General features: G+C 47.0%; 1 protein-coding gene across 2 annotated transcripts in view; it reads left to right on the plus strand.

Moving 5' to 3' along the window:
- dpy19l1l (dpy-19-like 1, like (H. sapiens)) overlaps window positions 1-26,651 on the plus strand; it is a 100,142-nt gene that overhangs the window by 13,423 nt on the left and 60,068 nt on the right. For both annotated transcript variants that reach the window (XM_038810380.1, XM_038810381.1), the window contains exons 5-10: window positions 3,301-3,358; window positions 7,071-7,162; window positions 7,276-7,375; window positions 10,077-10,154; window positions 14,004-14,090; window positions 15,535-15,597. In XM_038810380.1, the coding sequence (XP_038666308.1) occupies window positions 3,301-3,358; window positions 7,071-7,162; window positions 7,276-7,375; window positions 10,077-10,154; window positions 14,004-14,090; window positions 15,535-15,597 (478 nt within the window). The remainder of the gene's footprint in view (window positions 1-3,300; window positions 3,359-7,070; window positions 7,163-7,275; window positions 7,376-10,076; window positions 10,155-14,003; window positions 14,091-15,534; window positions 15,598-26,651) is intronic.

Here is a 26,651-nt window from a genome sequence, read left to right on the forward strand (position 1 = left end):
CATACTGGAACTAACGTATAGCACTTGTGTTTCTCGAGAGAATTGAAAGTAGCTTTTCCCCTTTAAGCTGGAAGTTGTGTTTTGTGTATCGAGGGTTGAAAGCCCCAGTGTGTACTGTAATTTTGTGTTTGAAATACTCATGTATTATTATATTCATAAAGCCTATACCTTCTGTTCAATTCATTATTAATGATAGTAACTTTGTAATAGTTGTTTCTATCATAGTGTTAATTTTCTATGTTATATTTGTGAACTGTCATTTCACACACCAGATGCACTGGATTGAAAGGGAGGAGGTCCAGTGATATTGCCTCCCCTCCGACTAATAATCTTCCAGTGGTTTATTTTTAAATACATTGGAGAATTACAGTCACTTTTGTCTATATTGTCTATTGCCTGACAGGCGAGAAGGTGTTTGGGTGGCTGAGCAAGAAGCCCTGGCACATATTGTCAATGGCCAGTCATTGTGAAAATAAAATATGGTGCGCTGATGCATTTCTGTGCATGTGATGGCTGGTATTAGACTGAGAGGGGAGCAGCCTTAACTTGAATACTTTCAGTTTTGCTGAGTTACTTTATTCCGATGACGCAAAGGGTGAGAAACAATGTACATTTATATAATGTGTTCATGTCTTCTGAGTGACCCAAGGTATTTCACAGCAAGTGAATTGTATTTTAGCCACTATAGAAAAATACAGCCATCGGTCATGTAGAACCATGCCACCCAAACAGCCAATGAATGAATGACCACTTCCTCTGCTGCTCATAAACCTCAATCTTCAAGGACAAGGGAGATATCCCCAGTGCCTTGGCCAACATTCATCACTCAACCAGACAGAATACAGAGAATGTTGCCCCTTGTGGGGAAGAGCCTAACTGGAGGTCGTCAATATAAGACAGTCACCAAGAAATCCAATGAGGAATTCAGGAGAAACATCTGTACCAAATATTATGACTGGGATGGGAGGGGGAGCACATTTTATCTCACCCCAGTACCCCACAGGTCATACATTAGTTTAAAAGTTTAATTCACTCACCAAAATGACCAATTATTTACCTTCCCTACTTGTTGACCCAAAATAAAAAGAGACTTTAACCAGGCTTCTTTCAATAAACTAATGAATTATTGTAAAATAAAAATGACTTTTGACAAGTTGCAAGAAGTTACATAGTATTACATAGAACATACAGTGCAGAAGGAGGCCATTTGGCCCATCGAGTCTGCACCGACCCACTTAAGCCCTCACTTCCACCCTATCCCCGTAACCCAATAACCCCTCCTAACCTTTTTGGACACTTGAGGGCAATTTAGCATGGCCAATCCATCTTATATCAAGTACTCTTAATGATTTGAGATGGAAATAGGTTTTAAGTACATCCTAGAGATTGACAATCAGTGATTATGCGGAGGAAAGCCACGCAGACACGGGGAGAATGTGCAGACTCTGCACAGACAATGACCCAGCGGGGAATCGATGCTGGGATCCTGGTGCTGTGAAGCCACAGTGCTATCCAATTGTGCTACTGTGCTGCCCTAAATTATACACATAATTGTAATCTGGAAGTGTAACTATCTATTTCTTCTTAAAAATTCCAGAGCATGCACACAGACAAGCAAAGGACGCCTAAATAGTCTCTGCGGAGGTTAGAAAAATACTCTGTTGATCTGGAGTTCCCTTATGTGAAGGCGAGCTGCTGGTCCCAGTAGATGTGAAGGCGAGCTGCTGGTCCCAGTAGATGTGAAGGCGAGCTGCTGGTCCCAGTAGATGTGAAGGCGAGCTGCTGGTCCCAGTAGATGTGAAGGCGAGCTGCTGGTCCCAGTAGATGTGAAGGCGAGCTGCTGGTCCCAGTAGATGTGAAGGCGAGCTGCTGGTCCCAGTAGATGTGAAGGCGAGCTGCTGGTCCCAGTAGATGTGAAGGCGAGCTGCTGGTCCCAGTAGATGTGAAGGCGAGCTGCTGGTCCCAGTAGATGTGAAGGCGAGCTGCTGGTCCCAGTAGATGTGAAGGCGAGCTGCTGGTCCCAGTAGATGTGAAGGCGAGCTGCTGGTCCCAGTAGATGTGAAGGCGAGCTGCTGGTCCCAGTAGATGTGAAGGCGAGCTGCTGGTCCCAGTAGATGTGAAGGCGAGCTGCTGGTCCCAGCAGATGTGAAGGCGAGCTGCTGGTCCCAGCAGATGTGAAGGCGAGCTGCTGGTCCCAGCAGATGTGAAGGCGAGCTGCTGGTCCCAGCAGATGTGAAGGCGAGCTGCTGGTCCCAGTAGATGTGAAGGCGAGCTGCTGGTCCCAGTAGATGTCTGGAGGTTCTCTCTAACAGAGCTTCAGTATGGACCAGAATATAGAGCTGGGTCAATTCTTGTGGTTTTAGCTTTGCAGGTTTCCAAATGCAGATAGGTTATACTCAGATGAGGATTCTCTGACTACAAGTCGATATCTACACAGAATTTCAGGAAAGGCAGGAGGCAGAGCTGGGCAGCTTTTTACTTTTCAGTTTAGTCCCAACTGAACTAAAAAAACACAAATTCAAAACAACAGGTTCAAAACTTGAAGCTTGCCTCAGTCATGTGATTCGCAGTAAGTCACTACGAGCCTTTGCTTTTTATCAGTTTTTTCCCCCCTATCAGTTAAAGTAACCGGCTCTTCTCCCTCCAGTGTCATACTGGTCAGGTAATTTCTTACAAAAGGCAGTCCAAGGTGAACTTGTGACTTAAGAAAAAAATCCAAGCGTCCAAATAATTCAGTCCTTCCAAATTTTAAAAGAATCATCCAGTTTGTTAAATTATGGTTTTCCCAACACAGTGGTGAGAATGTGGAACTTTCTCCCACAAAGAGTGGCTGACATGAATACCATGGATACGCTTAAGGGGACACTAGACAAATAAATAAGGGAAAAAGGAATAGATGGTTGTTGCGATAAATCTAGATGAGAGAAGGCTCGAGTGGAGCACTAAAACCAGCATGGACTGGTGTGGCGGAATGGCCTGTTTCTGTGAGATATATCCAATGTACTCCTTTGTAAATCCAATATCAGCAACACCAAGTTTTCTGGGCATGACTCATTTCTGTTTATGGGACCGTTTTGTGTGCAAAGTGGCTGCTGTGATTGGATACCAAGTGACTACATTACAAAAGGTAAGCTCAAAGATCCAGCGAAGGATGAGGCTGGACAGCATCCCTTCACAGTGCTGTCTGCACCTTATTGAAGAGGAGCTTTGATAATGGTTATAAACCCAAGAAATCTCAAAGTAAAGGAGTTGCTCAGAGTGGAGAGATGAAGTTGAAACTGTCATTGTTTTCTTTTCCAGTGGGAGCAGGTTTGGTGGAGTGATCACAGTCATTTGCTTTTTCTTTAACCACGGTGAGGTAAGTGTAAAAGTTAGTTTTGACAAATTAAAGTTTTCAATCTTTATTTCAGCATCACTCCCAAGTTCTCTTGTATTTGAACATTCCCCTGAAGGCAACAGAACTTGGGGCTGCTGTCCAGCTGTTGTGATAGATTGACGTGGGTTGCTTTGTTACTGGAGGAGCTGTGTCTCACACCAAACACTGGCATTGTTACTGAGTAGACTCACTCCTGGCCTTTTATGGTGGGTGACAGTAAAGCTTCAACTCATCCAAAGTGCTGGAGCCTGTGTCCTCACCCTGCACTTTCTAATTCCCAACCCCTTCACCTTGGCCATCCTCTTCAAATACCACTGGCTCCTCATGCCCCAGTGTGTCACTCTCAATCTTCATGTCTAGTTTTCAAACCAGTGCTCTGCTAAGAACTGTTGTAGTTCTTTCCATGTGTGGATGGGAGTGTTGAGCGTGGTTGGGAGTGTTGAGCATTGCTGGAACCAAAGTGTTTTAAACAAAATGGCTGAACTGCTGTGCTAAGACGGAGGAAAGACGGATAAAATCAATCTAGAGAGGCCTAATGTGCAAGGAAACGTGCAAGCTTCATTTCTAGTGTCACAAATTACCATAAGAACGTGAGTGTCTTGTAAGTGCACTAGCTAGCGGGTACACTGGGATAAATAGGGGCTGGTTTGGCACAGCGGCCAGCAGCGGCGGTTCAATTCCCGTACCAGACTCCCCAAACAGGCGCCGGAATGTGGCGACTAGGGGCTTTTCACAGTAACTTCTTTTGAAGCCTACTTGTGACAATAAGTGATTTCATTTCATTTCATTTCAACTGTGATTCAAAAACCTAAATGTTGTGTGCCTTTTATATTCCCATTAGTACCAGGATTGAAATCTTAATTTTAGGCCAGAAAGTGAAACCGATGCTTTAAGTTTTGAAAGAAATATGCAGTCAGTATATGACCGTAATATCTCTTCTCTCCCAGATCTGCAGTTTAGCTAAATAGCCACGTTAGTGTAATGTCAGGCATACTCAGCTCATTCACCACATGTCTAAAATGTTAATATAGTTCCTGACTGAAGAGGGATCATCTGTTTAAAATATGTTGATTAATTTTATTCTCCATTCTAAACTCAGCATCTGGAAGTAATTGAGTTGTTAATTTTAATTCTGTAATTCCCTTATCCTTCCCAGCATGCTGATTTCCTCAATTGGAATGCAGGATATTCCAGCCCACTGACATGACAAATGTTGCTGCTCTTTGATCAATCTGCCAAGGACCACACCTAGAGCAGAAAGTTTGACCTATTTTCCCGTGCCCTTGCCCTCCTACCAGCTCCTCGGAGCTTCTTATTGGGGCCATGGTTTCAGAGGAGTTAGTCACCCTCTGATACCTTATCCAGAATGCTGTTGTTCATTTGGGAGCCTTAACAGTAAACATCAGCCAATTTGACTATGGACGGGGGAACAAAACAAGTCTGCTCCTGTCCTCTGCTAACAGCCACCAATACCACAAGGAAGTGGGGGAGAGAAAGTGACTTTCCCTGAAGCTAAACTGACTCATTGCATTTTTCGTTTTTCCATTTAGTGTCTTTTAATGCATTAATTTACCTTGATGAGCATTCATGATGAAATAAGTCATCTAAGCACAAGGGTATCGCCAGGGGAAAGTTGAAACTAAAGCAGAAAATGCTGGAATTATTCAATGGGCCCAGTAAAATCTTTGGAGAGAGAAACAAAATTAATGGTTCAATTCTAGTGAAAGGTCATCGAGCTGATATATTAATTCTGTCTCCACCAATGCTGCCTGACCTGCTGAATATTTCCAGTATTTTCTATTTTTATTTCGGCATCCACGGTATTTTGCTTTTGCAGGAGAATGTTAAACTTGTTTTAAATTTGTTCACTGGGTTCTGGAGCAGTAACTAGTATGCGCATGCAAGCAGACACGCCACCTGGTGATCGATGATTTGCATGTAAAAGACAACAAAAGCGTTTTGCACAGAAACAAAATGCTCTTTGTCAAAGCCAGGCTCGAAACGTTGCTCCGTTCTCCCTCCACGCAGGCTGTCAGGCCGGCTGAGATTGTCCAGCATTTTCTGTTTCTGTTTCAGATTCCAGCATCTGCAGTAATTTGCTTTTATAAAGAGTCTTAAAGCCTGGTTAAGCCTTTGGATATAAAACTTGAGACATATGGGCAGCAGAATGGAATCGTACCAAGCTTCCTGATGTGTAAGGTGGCTAGGGTCTAGTTCCCAGGTGAGAAGCAGTGTTTTCCTGGGATTAGTCAGTAGGGGACAGATTCTGATGCAGTGGTTTCCTGGGATTAGTCAGTAGGGAACAGATTCTGATGCAGTGGTTTCCTGGGATTGGTCAGTAGGGGACAGATTCTGATGCAGGGTTGTTCAGTGGTTGGTGAAAATGGAGGCCTGGGGGTGATTCATAATCTGGCATTTAAACAAAGAAAATCTAGACATTTCATTTAACTAGTGCCTGTCACGTCCTTATCTTGAAGCATGTTAACAACCAGTGAATAATGTTTGAAATTAGTTACTTTGCACACAGTATCATTCTATAAAGGGCAATGAGATAAATAACTAAGATATTTCTGTATTTTGTGGTGTCAATGGCAGGATAAATGTTGATCAGGTTACCAGGGGAACTCCCCTCTTTCACATGGTGTCATTGGATCTCTGATCTGAGAGGGCAGTTGGACCTCTGTTCAATATCCCATCTGAAAGGCTGATAAAAACAAAAATGCTGGACTCCCTTGATACTGCACTAAAGTGTTGGCCTAAATGATCTGTTCATAGAATCCCCACAGTGCAGAAGGAGGCCATTCAGCCCATCGAGTCTACGCTGCCCCTCAGGCCCACTCCCTATCCATGAAACCCCATAACCCCACCTACGTTGGACACTAAGGGCCACTCCACGTAACCTGCAGGTCTTTGGGCTGTGGGAGGAAAACGGAGCACCCGGAGGAAACTCACACAGACACGGGGAGAACGTGCAAACTCCACACAGATAGCCAATGTCGTCATGGAACCTGGGTCCCTGGTGCTGTGAGGCAGCAGTGCTAACCATTGCGTGCTGCATTGTTGTGGGACTTCAAACCACAACCTCAGTCTCTTGGGTGAAAACCCTATCACTCAGCCAAATATGCAATCAAATGAACTGATGAGGATGGTGAGGAGAGATTGAACTCAGCTCTGATATCCCAGGCTACCAGTCTGTACTGTCGAGGTCCAACTCTGAATCATGGCTATTTAGCTGAAGTGCTGAAAGCACAACACAATATCCCAACACCTTTAGGAGATGAAGGAAGAAAAACTGACGACAAACAAGACCAAATGACAGCAGGAGAGAAAGGAGACAAATGCAATTTAACTTCAGTAACAGCGCTACATTATTTAAATTCCGTTCTTCTGATTCTGCTGCATTTTTGGTCCTTGCACTCTTCAATTTTGCCCATTATCTTTCCATGGCATTTTGACTACTCACGGAATAATTTAACATTTTCTCAACACCTTTCCATTGATCTGGGTGCTGCTAATATCAGCTGGACCATCAGGAAGAGTATCTGGGAGAATGCTACTGGGCGCTGAGGTTGTTGTTGCCATCTGCGTGGGCTGCAAAAAGTAGTTCATTTGGTGAAAGGACAATACTTGAGTAACGTATTGGATTTTAATTTACTGAGAAGCTCGATGCTAAGCAGCTGTGCTTTTGTTTTAGTGCACAAGAGTCATGTGGACCCCTCCTCTCCGTGAGAGCTTCTCCTACCCATTCCTAATCCTGCAGATGCTGCTTTTAACTCGCATATTAAGGTACTAACCCACATCTTCCTGTTTGAAAATTCCTTGTTACGTTCAGTACATGTGCAATCGCAATCAACATTGACATTAAAGCATTAAACATTTTATATGTATTTTTCTTTCAGAAGAGTTTGTGTGGAAAAGAAGACCTTGGTTGCATTTTGTATTGCGACCATTCTATTCCTCCTTCCATGGCAGTTTGCACAGTTTGTGCTCCTTACACAGGTAATGTATACTAAAAAGGGTGAGATTTCATTTTCAACACTAAAAGAAAGAGTTTAATTCTTTAAGTTAAAAGTAGCTGACAGGAAATAACCAAACATGAATGTTTCTGATGTGCAGTGCCATCTCCGGCTCTTATACAGAAACATAAACTGAAAATATAAATGGTGAGTATGTTTATGCTAATTTTTTAGGTTTAAATTTAAGATCTTGATTAAAATTTCTCACTACATAATGTCCAGTGTCGAAAACTTCAAACAGTTTCATGAGTAGCTAATAGTCTTCTGCAATTCTGAGAGTTTTGGGCCAGATGACCAAACTCATTACATTGCAAACTCACTACATTGCACAATTCTTCCTGCTTTAACAAGATGTCATCGTGCATGCCTATTGGCCGCGATTTCCTGGTTTCCTCTGACGGGCAGGCTTTCCCGCGGTTGGCCGCCAGCTGGCTCTTCCGAAGTCTGCAGACTTTTGCATGGCTCTCTTCCCCCACTGGGAAGCTATCACAGGTGGGGGGGAGAGGGGGGGGGGGGGGGGGGGGGGGGGAGGTTGCTGCCTTTGGGGGGAATCCCACCCAATGTTTTGCTAAATGTTGAATACTTTTTAATGTTCTTGATGCCGTGCAAAGACACGTAAGCAGAAGGTCCCATCTGTCACTTGTAGACCTACAATTTATATCATTAGCATATTCCCAGTTGGCCTGAAACAGATTTATGAAGCACACGGTCTGTTTTTGTATGGTATTTTATTTAATAAGTAATTCAAATTGATGTACCATGCTCAGGGGGTTAGAACACAAAGCAGTGACTTTGGTACTCTGTCTGGTTAAACTATAACAGCTCTAATGGCCCCTTGGGTGCTGCTCCTGAATGGTTCTTGGCTCAGAGTGCTGTTTCTCATCTATTACTTGTACCGTGCTATTGTCACCACCATTGCAGCTTCATTTATCAGTTAGGCTAAAGAATGACGAGGTGATTGAGCTGGGGGTGAAGGGGGGAGCCATTGTCATTTGATGAACCTGTCCAAATCTGGCTCAGTTTGAAGGACTGATTGAGGTTTGAGACTCTCTGGAAAGAGCTGCTGCTTCATCCTTCCAGTGTCCATCTTTCTGCATTACAGGGAAATGTTAAATTAGTGGAGAGCATTTGTTTCCCTCTGTTCTTTTGTTGACACTCTGTGTATCCTGAATCTCGCTTGCCTGTCCACTTGCTTATTATCACTTTTGCTCTTGTCTCTCACACATTGCATTTAGACATAGAACATACAGTGCAGAAGGAGGCTATTCGGCCCATTAAATCTACACCGACCCACTTAAGCCCTCACTTCCACCCTATCCCTGTAACCCAATAACCCCTCCTAACCTTTTTGGACACTAACGGCAATTTAGCATGGCCAATCCACCTAACCTGCACATCTTTGGACTGTGGGAGGAAACCGGAACACCCGGAGGAAACCCACGCAGACACGGGGAGAACGTGCAGACTCCGCACAGACACCCTGACCTATTCACCCTGACTCATTATTGCTGTCACTATTTGTTGTTTTTTTAATCATCCCCCTTTGACAAGTTTGTTTCTTTATTCTGTTTGCCTCTTTGTGTTGTGATGTTTTATGGTGGTGGGGAAGAACAGTCAGATTGTGACAAGGAAACGGGAGACTCCCAGGATGTTTTAGAATTCTGAGCTTTCTGGATATCAGCCCGATTTGGACCTGGTGCTGTCCACTTGTTGGGTGGGTGGATGAGTGATTGAGACCATCCTTTGCTTTGTATGATGCAGTGTGAGCAATTGTCATAGCAACTGAAAGGATTTGACTGGTCATCATTGTAATACTTGCAGGATTTGATTGGTTGAACAAAGGATGGTGTGTGATTTGATTGGTTGATGTTTTGGAATGTGATTGGCTGAAGGCTGGTTGCTGCAATCTGGACTGGGCAGAGGGATTGTGCTCCACAAAACACTGACCCGTGACATTCAACATAACTGGTGCTTCCCTGACCCGTCATGGCAACAGCTTCCCTGGGTTTTATTAGCTTTTATGAGGACAATGATGTCCCGATGGAATTTAAGCTTTTACATAGAATTTACAGTGCCGAAGGAGGCCATTCGGCCCATCGAGTCTGCACCGGCTCCTGGAAAGAGCACCCTACCCAAGGTTAACACCTCCACCCTATCCCCATAACCCAGTAACCCCACCCAACACTAAGGGCAATTTTGGACACTAAGGGCAATTTATCATGGCCAATCCACCTAACCTGCACATCTTTGGGCTGTGGGAGGAAACCGGAGCACCCGGAGGAAACCCACGCACACACGGGGAGGATGTGCAGACTCTGCACAGACAGTGACACAGCCGGGAATCGAACCTGGGAACCTGGAGCTGTGAAGCGATTGTGCTATCCACAATGCTACCGTGCTGCCCCTTTCTTACATAAATACATTTATTCTTTTCTTGTGAACACTTGATTGATCTGAAATTGTATTTCTGTTCACCTAACTGGTTGGTGAATGATTTAATACAATTGTTTGAAGCATAAAATAAATAAAATTCACCCATTTGAATAAATCCACTGTGACAGTATGTTTTTGCTGATATGTTAACTGTGTGAGATTTGTGGGGATTTGTCGTAATCCTCCTTTATTCTGATTTGAGTTTCTTTCTGTGAAATCATTGTACTCAAAGTTGTCTTTTACTCTTTTAGGTTGCGTCACTCTTTGTAACATACGTTTTGGGCTATATTGATGACTGCAAGCTGCTGAACATCCTTTATGCTCATATGGTAAAATGATCAATGTTCCTTACTCACTTTGAATCACTGCTGCAGAAGTAAAAATGTATCTCAACACAAATATTAAATGAGAATGTTTGTGGACAGTAAGCTGCTGCAAAAATTAATTTAGCAGAAATTTCCTTTCCAATTCACACTTTCTTAAAACCTCCATAATTTAAAAAAAAAACTATTAATTCCACCTTATCCTTCTCTGCTCTAGCTGAATTAGTTCTAGTATTTAACGGTTCTGCTTATAAGTATTGTTCCTTATTGCTGATAGTGTGGACAGCTCGTTGCTCTTCTAAGTCCTAATACTCTGGCATTAAGTAGTTTTTCTTGCTACTAGAAAGGAACATCTTCGTGTTTTCCCTTTTTATTTTCCACTGCACTGCATAGGAAATAGTATTAGATTAAATAAAGACCTTATAATTTAGCAAAATTAGTAAGACTGAGGATTGGGAGTCTTGTAAACCAGCGTAGAGCGATCAAAACGTTGATTAAAAAAGGAAAAAAACAGAATGTGAGAGTAAACTAATCAGGTCTTACATAAGCAAAAGTGTGTTTGAGAAATGTAACTAGTAGGATATATAATGGGAATAAGTAGATAATAGGATACCTGGATTAAGCACAGTTAATATGCAAAATGAGGACTCATGGAGTTGGAGGTCGTGTATATGGGTTTGGGCGGGGAATTAGTCAGTGGATAGGAAGCAGAGTGGGGTAAGTGAGATATTTCATGTTTGCAGGCTGCAACGAGTGAAGTACTGCAAGAATCAGTGCCAAGCCTTCACCTATTTACAATCTATGTTAATAACTTAGACAAAGAGACCAGGAGTATTGTATTCAAGTCTGCAGATGTTACAAAGCTAAGTGGGAATGTAAGCTGAGGGGGAGACAGAAGCTGCAAAGAGTTAGGGACAAGTTAACCACAGGTTGCCGATAGAATAGAATGTGGGGAAGGGTGAAGTTATTCATTTGGTTACAAGAACCTTAGTTAGGCCACACTTGGAGTATAGTGTTCAATTCTGGTCGCCACACTACCAGAAGGATGTGGAGGCTTTAGAGAGGGTGCAGAAGAGATTTACCAGGATGTTGCCTGGTATGGAGGGCATTAGCTATGAGGAGAGGTTGAATAAACTGTTCTCACTGGAACGACGGAGCTTGAGGGGTGACCTGATAGAGGTCTACAAAAGTGAGGGGCATAGACAGAGTGGATAGTCAGAGGCTTTTTCCCCAGGGTAGAGGGGTCAATTACTAGGGGGGATAGGTTTATGGTGCGAGGGGCAAGATTTAGAGATGTACGAGGCAAGTTTTTTTACACAGAGGGTAGTGGGTGCTTGGAACTCGCTGCCGGAGGAGGTGGTGGAAGCAGGTTCCTGTGGTATACTTTTCTTTGGTCTAGTCCGATTATCCCCACCCCATCTGGGTCCGACGCTCCAGAATTCCCTCCCTCAAGTCTCGTCACCCCTCTGTCCATATAATATAATAGATTTTAAAAAGGTATGAAACTTGTAAATGTAAATGTTGATGTTCAGAGAAACTTGGGTGGCTTCACACATAACACAAGTTAGTATGCAGGTTCAGCAAGCAATTAGGAAAGCAAATGACATGTTGGCCTTTATTGCAAGCGGATTGGAGTACAGGAATAAATAAGTCTTGCTGCAGTTGTACAGGGCTTTGTGAAACCACACCTGGAATACTGTGTGAAATCTTGGTCTCCATATTTAAGAAAGAACTTAACGGGACACTTGCCTTGGAGACAGGACAGTGAAGGTTCATTAGATTGGTCTCTAGGCTGAGAGACTGAGTAAATTGGGTTTATACTAGAGTTTAGAAGAACGAGAAATGATCTCGTAGAAGTATGCAGGGTTCTGAAGGGGCTTGACAAGATAGTTATTTCCCCTGGCTGGGGAGGGGCTGGTTTAGCTCACAAGGCTAAATCGCTGGCTTATAAAGCAGACCAAGCAGGCCAGCAGCACAGTTCGATTCCCGTACCAGCCTCCCCGGACAGGCGCCGGAATGTGGCGACTAGGGGCTTTTCACAGTAACTTCATCGAAGCCTACTCGTGACAATAAGCGATTTTCATCTAGAACAATGGGGTAAATGATCACTACAAGAGTGCAAAATATTTTGTTGCAACAAGATGCAACATAAATATCTGATGTAATTATCTTTTGTAACATTCTGTTTCCATGACGTGTAACCATCAATTTAAAAAAATTCTTAAATTTACTAAGGTGGTGCTACACTGCAGTGAGATGGAATTTAACCACAAAAAAATTTCCAAATGGACAATAAAATTTGAATTGAATTGACTGAGTTGAGGAGAAATTTATTTGGAATTCCCTACCCTGAGGGTTGTGGATGCTGTATTGATGAATATATTTAGGAGTGAGACAGAAGGATTTTTGATTTTGGGAATCGAAGGATATGGGGAATGGGAACAAAAGTGGAATTGAGATGCTAGATCAGGCATGATTGTATTAAATGGCAGAGCAGGTTTGAGGGACTGTATTGTCTATTCCTACTGTTTCTACTGTTCTACTGCATCACAATGCAGCTCTGCTTCCAGTATTTGTTTCAGTGACAAGGGTTTACAGGATGGCAAATTGGCACTAGTGGTTCGCACTACTGCCTCACAGCACCAGGGACCCGGATTTGATTCCAACCTTGGGTGACTGTGGGGAGTCTGCACGTTCTCCCCGTGTCTGTGTGGGTTTCCTCCGGGTGCTCCAGTTTCCTCCCATAGCCCAAAGATTTGCAGATTAGGTGGATTGGCCATGCTAAATTGCCCCTTGGTGTCCAAAGGTTGGGTGGGGTGCTCTTTCGAAGGGTTGGTGCGGTCTCAATGGGCCGAATGGTCTCCTGCACTGTAAGGATTCTCTGAATACACCCTCTTGTAAGTGGAGTCTTCTTGGTTTTCAGATATATGTTCAGGGTACAGACAGAATGGACTACAGGCAAAAACATCCATTCGTCTACGTGTTTTGCAACAATGATATCATTAAATTAAAAAATATTTCTGTTTTTAGTTTAGCTTAAAAGAAAAGGTTTTAATTGAAATGGACCTTTTAAAATGGATTATTGAAAGAAATGGGATTAAAGAAAATAACTGATATACAGCTGGTTTCAGACATACACAGCTAAGGAAGATTAGAATGAATGAGGTAACGGAATCTAACATTAAGGGCCTTGCATAATTTGCAAGTCTGCTTTCTTTGATTAGTAATCAAGAACACATGCTGGAAATATGAAATAAAAAGAGAATACTTGGCAGGTCAGACGGCATCTGTAGAGAGAGAAACAGAGTTAAAGTTTCAGGTTGATGACCTCATCAAATAAATTCTGCAGCCTGTCTTATAAGGAATCTGACCCTCATTACGCCAAGCAACAGAAGTTGTATTCTACACAGGACATTGAATCAAACGCAAAGGTGTGAAAGTAGCTGTCGAGATGACAAGACGACGGTGTGTGTGGCATGCTGAGTCTGCTCTGTTTCGGATAGGATAGGGTGATGTCGGAAAAAGGTCTCCCTGCAGTTCCCGTAGATTGGGGGATTAAATTCTGGGAAGCTTGTGCAGTATTTCAGTGTGTAGTTTTCTGTTGGCCCTCCAATATTTCACTGCCATTGATGGTTTGTTTCCAGTTTTGTTCTCCGTTCTTCCTTTCTTTGCACTCCATACAGACCCTAGACTTTCTGCGCTGACTGCCAACAGATAGGTGTATGCTAGATGGAGATTAATTTAAAGCTGTTTTCTGGGTTGAGGAAGTCTAGTTCTTTGCAGGTAGTTGGGGGAAGACTGAGGGATACGCTGTTCACCCATTTTATCTTCACCTTGTATTTCTTCTCTCCACAGATATCCCTGTTGGTTTGTTTTGTGTTAATGTTTGGAAATGCTATGCTGTTAAGCTCCTATTATGCTTCAACACTGGCAATCATTTGGGTAAGTGGATTTTTATTCAGTGCATGCGAGCAATCTCTCTTTCCTTCCAATTCATTCTCTTCTCTCGCACTTTGACTTTCTGCCTCATTCTCTGTGAAAGGGCCCTTTCTATCCAATGGGATGTGCTGCAGTAGTGTCAAAACTCTGCTCTCTTTTTCCTCTGGATTGAATGGAAAATTCCTTGTCACACTCAAAAGAACATATTCAGGGTGTGGATTGATTCCAGTTTTGTGCCTCTCAGCCAGAGAGTTCATAGCTCCTCAGCATTAGGCTCTTTTAGGGCCCAGATGGGGATGTCTACCCTGCCCCTGCTCTGCCTCTCCTGTGTCCATGCCAAACCTCGCCTCATTTCCCCTCCATTCTCTGGATAGCAAATGCCACAGCATGTGGACTAGCTTTCAGAGCTAGCTTGCAGATGGGGTTTCACTCATAATGTAGAGCATAGTTCCTCCGCACTGCAAGCCTGGAAGTGCTTGTGAAACATGGTATTAGGCATCCCTCCATCTTGGGAGACAATGGACTGTGCCCAGGGTGTATGTCACGTCTGGATTGTGCGATGTAACCCAATCCAAAGAAGAGATGTTTGGTCCAACCTGAAACTGAGGGACTATCAAACAGCCAATGCCTGTATATATTGACAGAAAATGCTGGATATACTCGGGTTAGCCTGTGGAGAGAGAGAAACAGGGTTCACGTTTCAGGTCAATGACCCTTCATCCAAACTCCCTTTTGGTGGATCACTTGGCTGTATCTCCCTCCAAACCAAGCCTCCAGCCAGGTGGAGACGTTAGAGCAATCACAGTGACTCAGCACACAGCACAGTCCGAGAATAAAAAACAATCTTTTCAACTTTTAACCTGCTATCGCTCTGGAGGAATGCAGTCTGTAAACCCTCAGGATGTATTGTGGAATCAAAATGTACAACAGCTTCAAAACAATGTATGAACCTCTTAAAAATGCAACACTATCAGTGAATTGGTCAATCATGTAGAATTATAGTGGTACAGCACAGGGGAGGCTATTTGGCCCATCGAGTCTGTGCCAACATATATGACAGAAGTGACTTGATCTGTGTAGGATAGAATTGAGAGTCACAGAGAAACAGACTTTTGGAGCCTGTTTTCAGCCAGCCCAAAGGCAAGTATTTACTTTGCATTGGGCCCTCCAGCCTCCAATGTGGAGAGGGTGGCTGAAAGTGAATTAACTTCTAAATGTAGAGAAAAGGGTCAGGGGCGAGGGCTGTCATGTTGCCCAACCATGAAATCCGGGTCATGAAGAACTTGATAATTTGAGGTGTTGGAGAAGAAACAGTTGAGTGGGAAACGACAAATATGTTGGATCTTTACATGGTTTATAATTCTAAATGCATAGAAATAAAATACTATCTGGTGTTCGATTGCTATGTGATGGTCAGCGATAATAATCATTTTTTCTTTCCCCTCAGGGATTGGTCGCTTTTAGATCACGTATTTCAGTATATTGGCCACGGGGTGTTGCTTACTCATGGGTGAGTTGGGTTTTCTGCAGACATACATGATGTGATCTTTTAAAATGTGCTAACTTTTAGCAGCATAATGTGAAATGTTTCAAGCTGTGACTTCAGGATGTAAAAATGTGGACTTGCTTATGTATCCCCTTGCCAGAGTTTAAAAGACGTACTATTCTATAAGGTAGACACCAGCTTATTTAGAATATAGCAGTGCTGGTAGGACCTTGACTGTTTAAAATGGACCAGTGATCAGATACTTATTGATAGATTCAAATAACTTGCATGGTAAAATGTACAAGAATCCATAGGCTCCGGAATTAGACAGCCTTCGATGCATCATGCTTGTTTACATTTGTTCCTTAGTGGGTGAGAGGTTGAAGGTTAGTCAACTGCCACCTTGTTGAGATTCTCCATCACATACCATCAGTTTGCTGAGAAAGGATGCCAGCAGTGTGAGGTACCTTTTGGTCCCATGTCAGGCAGGTATAGCTGAGGTCATGCTATGCAGTTAAATGGTGTGTTCATGCAAGGGTCAATTAAGTTCCATGCAATTTCTTGTGGGATCAGTGAATGTAAGGATGTAGTCAAGGGTCTTTTCTAGGTGAAGGCAGGTGATGTTAAGGACACCATGCAATCTCAGGCATACATAATCTATTAAAGCTACTTAATACAGTCTGAGACATGCCAGTGTAACTGGTAGGAGACTTAATACAGTGCTTTATTGGCAATTATTGATCTGTTAGCCTATGTATCACAGTTATGAAACTAATCCTGCCTGGCTGAATGCGAGGAGATGGTGATGAAGTTGGCCTTTGTACCCCTTGTTACTTCTTGTGATTGACCGTGTGCCACTCCCTGCAACCCTGCACTGTTCACTGCCAAAAGATATTACTTCCATTTACCCTGGAGCCATTCTGCAATTACCTGTGTAGAAATGCTAATTATCTGTCCCTTAAGCATGTATATTCTTTTAAACCCTGCCACAGCACCAATTTCATGTTCCCAAATGGACAAGTTCTAAACGAGGAACATTTCCAATGCATGGATCTCATCCAAAATATCGAGTGAAGCTGTCTCCATAAATTACAATAGCACTGATGCTTATAAAGTCAGGCAGGCATAAATGGCACTCAGCTCTACTTCACTCAGGCTGCTACCCATTGGGAAATCCAAGTGTAGGGCAATCTTTTGTACTATTGACTGGACTGTCAGACCTGTATTTCTCACCATTTCTTTGTCTTCTACTTTCTGGGAGAATTAGTGAAGTCAATCCTAGCATTTTAAAAAATTGGAATGAATCCTAAAATAGCAAATGTTCCACTGCTCCTGCACACCAGGAATATAAGGTTCCTCGTCACTAGTGAAGGAAGTAAATGAGCAGGATAAGGTACTTAGGAGGGTCAATTAACTCCCTGATCAAGTGAATAAGCAGTAACTTTCAGTTTCCAACAAAGCAAGCTGAGGGTGGTCACAAGGCCTCCAAATTTAAAAATAAATAATCTTTATTAGTGTCACAAGTAGGCTTACATTAACACTGCAATGAAGTTACTGTGAAAATCCTCTAGTTGCCACATTCCGGCGCCTGTTCGGGTATACAGAGGGAGAATTCAGAATGTCCAATTCACCTTACAAGCACATCTTTCGGGACTTGTGGGAGGAAACCGGAGCACCCGGAGGAAACCCACGCAGACACGGGGAGAACGTGCAGATTCTGCACAGACAGTGACCCAAGCCGGGAATCGAACCTGGGAGACTGGAGCTGTGAAGCAATAGTGTAACCACTATGCTATTGTCTCGCCACAAATTGAGTGAGGCATTGCTCATCAGAAGCCTTTTTACAGGGGGGATGATTTGGACAAAAGTTGGCACCAGTGGATTAATGGAGGAACATCATGGGACATTTGTGATAAGAAGGCATTTCAAGCTGTTCAAGCTTTCTGGACTTTGGGAATTTAAAAAAAATAAATATTTTTATTCTCCTTTTTCACATTTTCTCCCAAATTTACATCCACCAACAATAAATAATAATCAGTAACAAATATGTCAATCCCCATATCAATAACAACGATCCCATCCTCCCACCAAACCCCAAACATTAGCCCACATGTTTACATAAACAAATGACAAAAAGGAATCAGGAATCACCCATAGTCACCATTAACACCCATCGTCCCCATCCCCCCCAACTAATGTTTGATGTTATCCAGTTCTTGAAAGTACATAATGAATATTGCCCATGACTTGTAGAACCCCTCCGTTCTTCCCCTAAGTTCAAACTTCACCTTCTCATGAGTCAAGAATTCCAACAGGTCCCCCCGCCACGCCAGGGCACAGGGTGGAGAGGCTGCTCTCCATTCAGTCCCGACCCCCTACACAAACTCTCCTCCATTCTGACCCACTGGGAATCAACCCCTCTGACCCAGCTCCGCACCTTCTCCTCATTCGCCGCCCAGTCGTAGTACATCAGGTTCAGGAGACCCAAACCCCCTGCCTGCCTTCCCCTCTGTAGCAGCACCTTCCTCACTCTGGCCACCTTCCCTCCCCATATGAACGAGAAGACTTTGGGAATTGAAGATGCATCAGGAAGTAGTGTGAAACATTGTGGGGGTATACATGAACAGTAATATTCAGTAGCGGAATAATGAGATGGAGCAGTGTAGATTCAAAGGTTTTTAAAGATGAATGGAGCAGAAAAGTCAGTAAAAAGCAAATTATTTTCTGGGTTTTATAATTGAAGGCATTGACGGAATGGTGATGCTGATTTTGTGCAAGTCAACTTGCATTTACATAAACACTTTTGCATTTTCAATATTCCAGAGTGCTTCACAGCAAATAAATTAATTTTTAAGTGTTGTCACTGTTGCAATGTGGGGAAATGCAGCAAACAATTTCTACAAACAACAGTGATGTTAATTAACAGTTAAACTATTTTTGCAATGTGGGTTGGAGAATTAATGTTGATCTGGCCCCTGAGAAAACTCCTGTTGCAAATCTTTTAGTAGTGACCTGGATCATCTTTTAAATGTGCTTAAGCAGGTGGGGCCTTGGCTTAGCATCTCATCAGGAAAAACAGTTCAGTGTGATCAGAAGTGTCATCCTAGATTATATGTTCAAGTCTTTGGAGTTGGGCTTGATCCCACAAGCCTCTGACACAATATTACTATAACATCATAATGTCAATAGCTTTCAATTACCAGTGAAACAATGCTTAACAATACAATGCAAGACTTCCGGTTGCGGCTATGACTAGCTAAGTCGCACGTTTGGCTGCTCCTGTTAGGAAGGTGTTTTCGGGCCGATTGGAGGGCCCCTAACGGCGCTGGAACGGCAATTCCCGGTGGGGGAAGGTTCCCAGAGGAGAACCCCGTCAAATTTATGGTCGTCACCCGAAGTGGGGCAGGAAAAAAAGCGGCAGCAGCTCCCCGAAAAAAGCGGGGGAAGAAATCCAAAATGGCGGCCGGCGGCGCACCCGAGGACTGGAGGAAATGGGCGGAGGAGCAGCAGGCCGCTCTCCTGCGCTTCTTCACGGAGCTGAAAGTGGAGCTGCTGGAGTCGATGAACGCGACGACCACCAGGCTGATGGGGGCACAGGCGACCCAAGAGGCGTCAATTCGGGAGCTGCAGCAGGAGATGACTGTGAGGGAGGAGGAGGCCACGGTCCTCGTGGGAAAGGTGGATGTGCACGAGGCACTCCACCTGAGATGGCAAAACCGATTGGAGGAGATGGATACCCGCATGAGGCGGAAAAACCTGAGGATCCTGGGCCTGGCAGAAGGGCTGGACCTTCAGGGGTATGTGGCAGAAATGCTGGGCTCACTGATGGGGGCAGGGGCCGTCCCTTCGCCCCTGGAATTGGAGGAGGCCTACAGAGTAATGGCCAGGAAGCCAAGAGCAAACGAACCCCCGAGGGCGGTGCTGGTTCGGTTCCAGCGATTCAGTGACCGGGAGAGGGTGCTGAGGTGGGCCAAGAGAGAGAGGAGCAGCAAATGGGAGAACTCGACGGTGAGGATCTTTCAGGACTGGAGTGCGGAGGTGGCAAAGCGGCGGGCCCGGTTCAACCGGACGAAGGCGGTGCTGCATGCCAGGAGAATTAGATTCGGGATGCTGCAGCCAGTGCGCTTGTGGGTGACCTACAAGGACCAGCACCACTATTTCGAGTCCCCGGAGGAGGCGTGGGCCTTTGTCCAGGAAGAAAAGCTGGACTCGAACTAGAACCAGGGGATACTTGGCGGTCGTTGCCGCTCTGGTACTTTAAGCTGGACACGTGGCTTTCTGTTGGCTGGATTTTCACTTGGCCGTATTTTTGGACCCTTTTTGTTCTCTATACCAGTTTTTTCTCTCTTTTTCCTGTTATTTATAATGTTATGGTGGGGTGGGGGGGGAGTGCCGGGGGTATGTGTTTCTTGTGGGGTTTTTGGTTGTTTTGTATTTATCGGTGGGAGATCGGGGACGGGGGTGGAACTGAAGATGGAGGGGCGGGGAGGGGCAGGGCGAAAGCGCGGGCTTTCCTCTGGTTTCCCGCGCACGGGGCAGAGGAGGGAGGGGGGTGGGAGTAAGGGGCGTGGTCAGCAATGGCTCCCTTTCCCGCGCTGGAGCGGGGTCAAGGAGGGGTGGTAAGGGGGGGGACGTCCCCCCATGCCGGGAGGAGCCGGAGTGTGGCAGGGGCAGCCGGGTCAGCGTAAACCAGCTGACTCACGGAAGTACTATGGAGGGTGCGTCGCGGCTAGGAAGGGTCCTAGCCTGGGGGGGGAGGGGGGGTGGGGGGGGGGGGGGAGGGGGAGGGGGAGGGGGGGGGGGAGGGGGGAAGGGGGGGGGCTACCGGGTTGCTGCTGAAAAGGCCAGGGAGGAGAAGTTGAGGACTGGAGGGGTGGGGGGGGGGGGGGGGGGCGCCATCGCCATGGGGAGCGGGTCAGAAAGGGAGGGCTGACTCGGGGCGAGCAGGTGACAGGATATGGCTAGTCGGCGGGGGAAAGGGCGGGCTGCCCTTGGACCCGGCTGATAACTTGGAATGTGAGGGGGCTGAATGGGCCGGTCAAGAGAACGAGAGTAATCTCGCATTTGAAGGGGCTGAAGGCGGATGTAGCAATGCTGCAAGAGACCCATTTGAAGGTGGCGGACCAGGTCCGCCTGAGAAGGGGGTGGGTGGGACAAGTGTTCCACTCAGGACTGGACGTAAAGAACCGAGGGGTGGCGATCCTGGTAGGGAAGAGGGTGTCGTTCGTGGCGGCGGAGGTGGTGGCGGATAAAGAGGGTAGATATGTCATGGTGAAGGGTAGGCTGCAGGGGGAGAAAGTGGTGATGGTTAACGTGTATGCCCCGAACTGGGACGACGCTGGCTTCATGAGGCGCCTACTGGGCCTCATTCCGGACCTGGAGGCAGGGGGCCTGATCATGGGGGGGGACTTCAACACAGTGCTGGACCCCGTGTTGGACAGATCGAGTTCAAGGACGAGTAGGAGGCCGGCAGCGGCAGAAGTGTTAAAGGGGTTTATGGAGCAGATGGGAGGGGTGGACCCCTGGAGGTTTGGGAGGCCGAGGGCGAGGGAGTATTCCTTTTTCTCCCATGTCCACAGAGTCTATTCTAGAATTGACTTTTTTGTATTAAGCAGGGGACTGATCCCGAAAGTACGGGAAGTGGAGTACTCGGCCATAGCGGTCTCAGACCACGCGCCACACTGGGTAGATTTGGAAATGGGAGAGGTGCGAGACCAGCGTCCGCTGTGGCGTCTGGATGTGGGGTTGCTGGCGGATGAGGAGGTGTGTAAGAGGGTCCGGAAGAGCATTGAGAGATATCTGGACATTAATGACACGGGGGAGATGCAGGTGGGGATGGTATGGGAGGCCCTGAAGGCGGTGATCCGGGGGGAGCTGATCTCCATACGGGCACATAGGGAAAGGAGGGAGAGACAGGAGAGGGAGAGGCTGGTGGGGGAGCTTCTGGACGTGGATAGGAAATATGCGGAGGCACCAGAGGAGGGGCTGCTGGGGGAACGGCGTAGTTTGCAGGCTAAGTTTGACCTGTTGACCACCAGAAAGGCGGAGGCACAGTGGAGAAGGGCGCAGGGCGCGATTTATGAGTATGGGGAGAAGGCGAGTAGGATGCTGGCGCATCAGCTCCGCAAGCGGGATGCGGCTAGAGAAATTGGGGGAGTGAGGGAGAGGGGTGGGAACATAGTGCAGAAGGGGCCAGAAGTAAATGGGGTTTTCAGAGACTTCTATAAGGAGCTGTATCGGTCAGAGCCGCCGACGAGGGGAGGGGGGATGGAGGGCTTCTTGAACAAACTGAGGTTCCCCAAGGTCCAAGAGGAGCTGGTAGAGGGGCTGGGGGCGCAGATAGGGTTAGAGGAGCTAGTCAAGGGGATTGGGCATATGCAGTCGGGGAAGGCGCCGGGGCCAGACGGGTTCCCGGTGGAATTTTACAAAAAATATGCGGATCTGGTGGGCCCTGTGCTGGTGCGAGCCTTCAACGAGGCATGGGAGGGGGGGGCTCTGCCCCCGACAATGTCGCAGGCACTGATCTCTCTGATCTTGAAGCGGGACAAGGACCCCGTGCAGTGTGGGTCATATAGGCCTATCTCGCTCCTAAATGTGGACGCCAAGCTGCTGGCAAAGATCCTGGCTACCAGGATAGAGGATTGTGTGCCAGGGGTGATACACGAGGACCAGACGGGTTTTGTGAAAGGGCGGCAGCTTAATACGAACGTGCGGAGACTGCTAAACGTCATCATGATGCCGGCAGTGGAGGGGGAGGCGGAGATAGTGGTGGCATTGGACGCGGAGAAAGCATTTGATAGGGTGGAGTGGAAGTACCTGTGGGAGACGCTGGAACGGTTTGGATTTGGGGAGGGATTTATTAAATGGGTGAAGCTGCTCTATTCGGCCCCGACGGCAAGTGTAGTGACGAATGGTAGGAGATCGGAGTATTTTGGGCACCACCGGGGGACCAGACAGGGGTGCCCCTTGTCCCCCCTGCTCTTCGCACTGGCAATTGAACCGTTGGCGATGGCACTGAGGGGCTCAGGGGGGTGGAGAGGGCTGACAAGGGGCGGGGAGGAGCACCGGGTATCGCTATACGCGGACGACCTGCTGCTATATGTGGCAGACCCAGAAGGGGGAATGCCGGAGGTGATGGAACTGCTAGCAGAATTCGGGGACTTTTCGGGGTACAAGCTAAACTTGGGTAAGAGTGAGGTATTTGTGATACACCCAGGGGACCAGGAAGAGGGAATCGGGAGACTCCCGTTGAAGAGAGCAGGAAAGAGTTTTAGATATTTAGGGGTGCAGGTGGCTAGGAACTGGGGGACTCTCCACAAGTTGAACTTCACTAGGCTGGTGGAACAGATGGAGGAGGAATTTAAAAGGTGGGACATGGTGCCGCTGTCGCTGGCGGGTAGAGTGCAGTCCGTTAAAATGACGGTCCTCCCAAGGTTTTTGTTTTTATTTCAGTGCTTGCCCATCTTCCTCCCTAGGGCCTTCTTCAAAATGGTGACGAGCAGCATCATGAGCTACGTGTGGGCGCATGGCACCCCAAGGGTGAGGAGGGTCTTCTTGGAGCGGAGTAGGGAGAGTGGGGGGGCTGGCATTACCCAACCTTTCGGGGTATTACTGGGCGGCTAATGTGTCGATGGTGCGTAAGTGGATGATGGAAGGGGAGGGGGCAGCTTGGAAACGAATGGAGAGGGCGTCCTGTGGCAATATAAGCCTGGGGGCCCTAGTAACGGCGCCATGGCCGCTCCCTCCCACGAGGTACATCACGAGCCCGGTGGTGGCGGCCACCCTCAAGATCTGGGGGCAGTGGAGGCGACACAGGGGGGAAGTGGGAGGTCTGATGGAGGCACCGTTAAGAGGGAACCATAGATTCACCCCGGGGAACATGGACGGGGGATTTCAGAGCTGGCACAGGGTGGGCATCAGGCAGCTGAAGGATCTGTTTGTAGATGGGAGGTTTGCGAGCCTGAGAGAGCTGGAGGAGAAATTTGGGCTCCCCCCGGGAAACGTGTTTCGACATTTGCAGGTGAAGGCATTTGCTAGCCGCCAGGTGGAAGGGTTCCCCTTGCTCCCCAGCAGGGGGGCGAGCGATAGGGTGCTATCGGGGGTCTGGGTCGGAGGGGGGAGGATATCGGACATATACAAAGTGATGCAGGAGGCTGAGGAGGCATCAGTAGAGGAGCTGAAAGACAAGTGGGAGGGGGAGCTGGGAGAGCAGATAGAGGATGGGACATGGGCTGATGCCCTGGAGAGGGTTAATTCTTCCTCCTCGTGTGCGAGGCTTAGCCTCATTCAATTTAAGGTGCTACATAGAGCCCATATGACGGGGACAAGGATGAGTCGGTTCTTTGGGGGTGAGGACAGATGTGTCAGGTGTTCGGGAAGTCCAGCGAACCATGTCCATATGTTTTGGGCATGTCCGGCACTGGAGGAGTTCTGGAAGGGGGTGGCAAGGACGGTGTCGAGGGTGGTGGGATCCAGGGTCAAACCAGGATGGGGGCTAGCGATCTTTGGGGTTGGGGTGGAGCCGGGGGTACAGGAGGCGAGAGAGGCCGGAATACTGGCCTTTGCGTCCCTAGTTGCGCGAAGAAGGATACTGATACAGTGGAAGGACGCGAGGCCTCCAAGCGTGGAAACTTGGATTAATGACATGGCAAGCTTTATCCAGTTGGAAAGGGTCAAATTCGCCCTGAGAGGGTCGGTACAAGGGTTCTTCAGGCGGGTGGCAGCCCTTCCTCGACTTTTTGGCTCAAAGATAGGGTGCAGAGGTCGCAGCAGCAGCAACCCGGGGGGGGGGGGGGGGGAGGGGGGGGGGTGGCAACAACGGGTGCGGTGGGTTATTTAAGGTTGTAATGCGGACAAATTTGTTCGCAGTTCATGTTTGATGTTAATTGTTGCTTTGTTTGTTTTTTTTTTGGGGGGGGGAGGGACAGCGCGCGCGGGGGGTCGGGCGGGGGGGGGGATATCTGTTAAGAGGGAATATTGTGTAATAGTCTATGGTTAGGGGGGGTAAATATTCTCATGTAAAAAATCTCTTCAATAAAAATTATTTTAAAAAAAACAATACAATGCAACAGTAATGCCTAACTGCTTTCTTTATCTCCACTCAAACAGAATCCATCACGGGTCGAAATCCACATCTAAGTATAGTTAGCAGGCCCAGGCATACTTAGTTAATAGAGATGTCTTGGATAAACCACTTTGAGCAAGAGAGATTCTTCAGGAACCAGCTGCAGATTATTGCCTGTCTCAAACTACTGTTTAAACTGGCAGCCTTTCCAGAAACAGCCATTTTATTCACAGGCAAAATCTTTTTAACTAAACTGCTTTATGAAAAGCTGCTGGCCTGTCCACAGTCAAATCTTTGACTGATTGACTCTCCAGAAACGGTTAGTCTGTCCACAGACAACTCTAACCTCACTGTATTGAGAGCACAGCTTCTTGTCTGGTCACCACCTAATCTAAAACTGAATTTTTAAAACTGCAATTAATACCTGACTGCTTTGGCCCCTGGCTCCTCCCATTAACTATATCATCCCACTAAAACGCTTTTAAAAATGTAAGAGTACCCAGTTCCTTTTTTTTCCAATTAAGTGTCAATTTAGTGTGGCCAATCCACCTAGCCTGCCCATCTTTGGATTGTGGGAGTGAGACCCAAGCAAACACGGGGAGAATGTGCAAACTCCATATGAACAGTGACACGGGATCCTATTAAAACACACAATGGGTGCAATCAAATGGCCACACTGCACCCGAAAAGCAGTTCACTGCGGCAGTGTGGCTGATAAAATCCAGGAGACCCCGCACCCGGGATCTACCTGGCTCGCAGCGCCTCGAGATCCAACATAATCTTGCTAGATGTTGCAATGTAAATCCTGCCCATTGTGGGTGGGATTACTTTTTGGCAATCTGCATATTAGAGCAAGACAGATAGTCTCACTCTAGTGTGCAGATTCCCGAGGCCTTGGGATTCCTCCCCTTTGCCCCGGAGACCTTGGGATTCCTCCCCTTCGCCCCGGAGACCTTGGGATTCCTCCCCTTTGCCCCGGAAACCTTGGGATTCCTCCCCTTCTCCCCGGAGACCTTGGGATTCCTCCCCTTCGCCCCGGAGACCTTGGGATTCCTCCCCTTCGCCCCGGAGACCTTGGGATTCCTCCCCTTCGCCCCGGAGACCTTGGGATTCCTCCCCTTTGCCCCGGAAACCTTGGGATTCCTCCCCTTCGCCCCGGAGACCTTGGGATTCCTCCCCTTCGCCCCGGAGACCTTGGGATTCCTCCCCTTCGCCCCGGAGACCTTGGGATTCCTCCCCTTCGCCCCAGAGACCTTGGGTGAGTGCCATTCAGCACTGGCCTCCACAGACAGGGACCAGATGGAACGGCACTTGTGGGGGTCTCCCAGGGGATCGGTGGCCTCCAGCTGCATGACTTTTGGGCAGGGTGGTGCCATGATACTGCTGGCGTCACCTGGGCACCCTGGCAGTGCAGCATGGATGCCAGCCTGGCACTGCCAAGGTGCCACAGGGGCATTGCCAGCTGGCATGTGCTGCCAGGGTACCAGATTGGCGATGCCAAGCTGGCATTTTTGGGCCCAACCCTGCCCAAAGGTCATGCAGCTGGAGGCCACCGATGGCACATGGGAGTGCCATGAGTGGGTGTTTTGGGGGGGGGGGGGGGGGGGGGGGGGGGGGATCCTTCTATAGTGTGTTTGAGCTTCAGTTGTACAGCTAGATGGGAAATGTTGGGATAGTTTCCCTGGAAAAGTTTGAGAGGAGATTTGAGAGAGGTGTTAAATTGTGAGGGATTTGGGCAGTGTAGATGGGGAGAAACAGTTCCCATTGGTGGAAGGTTTAAGGTAATTGCCAAGAGAAGCAATGGTGACATGATAAAAAACCGTTCCATGAAGCGACTGGAGTCCACTGCCTGAGTGTGATGGAGGCAGATTTAATCAAGGCATTCAAGCGGGAATTGGATTATTACCTGAAAAGAAAGAATGTGCAGGGCTGTGGGGAGAAGGCGGTGCAATGACATGAGGTGAATTGCTCCTTAGGAGGTCCAGCATAGAGGCAATGGGCCAAATGGCCTCCT

The sequence above is a fragment of the Scyliorhinus canicula genome, chromosome 10, assembly GCF_902713615.1.
Source record: "Scyliorhinus canicula chromosome 10, sScyCan1.1, whole genome shotgun sequence".
NCBI lineage: Eukaryota > Metazoa > Chordata > Chondrichthyes > Carcharhiniformes > Scyliorhinidae > Scyliorhinus > Scyliorhinus canicula.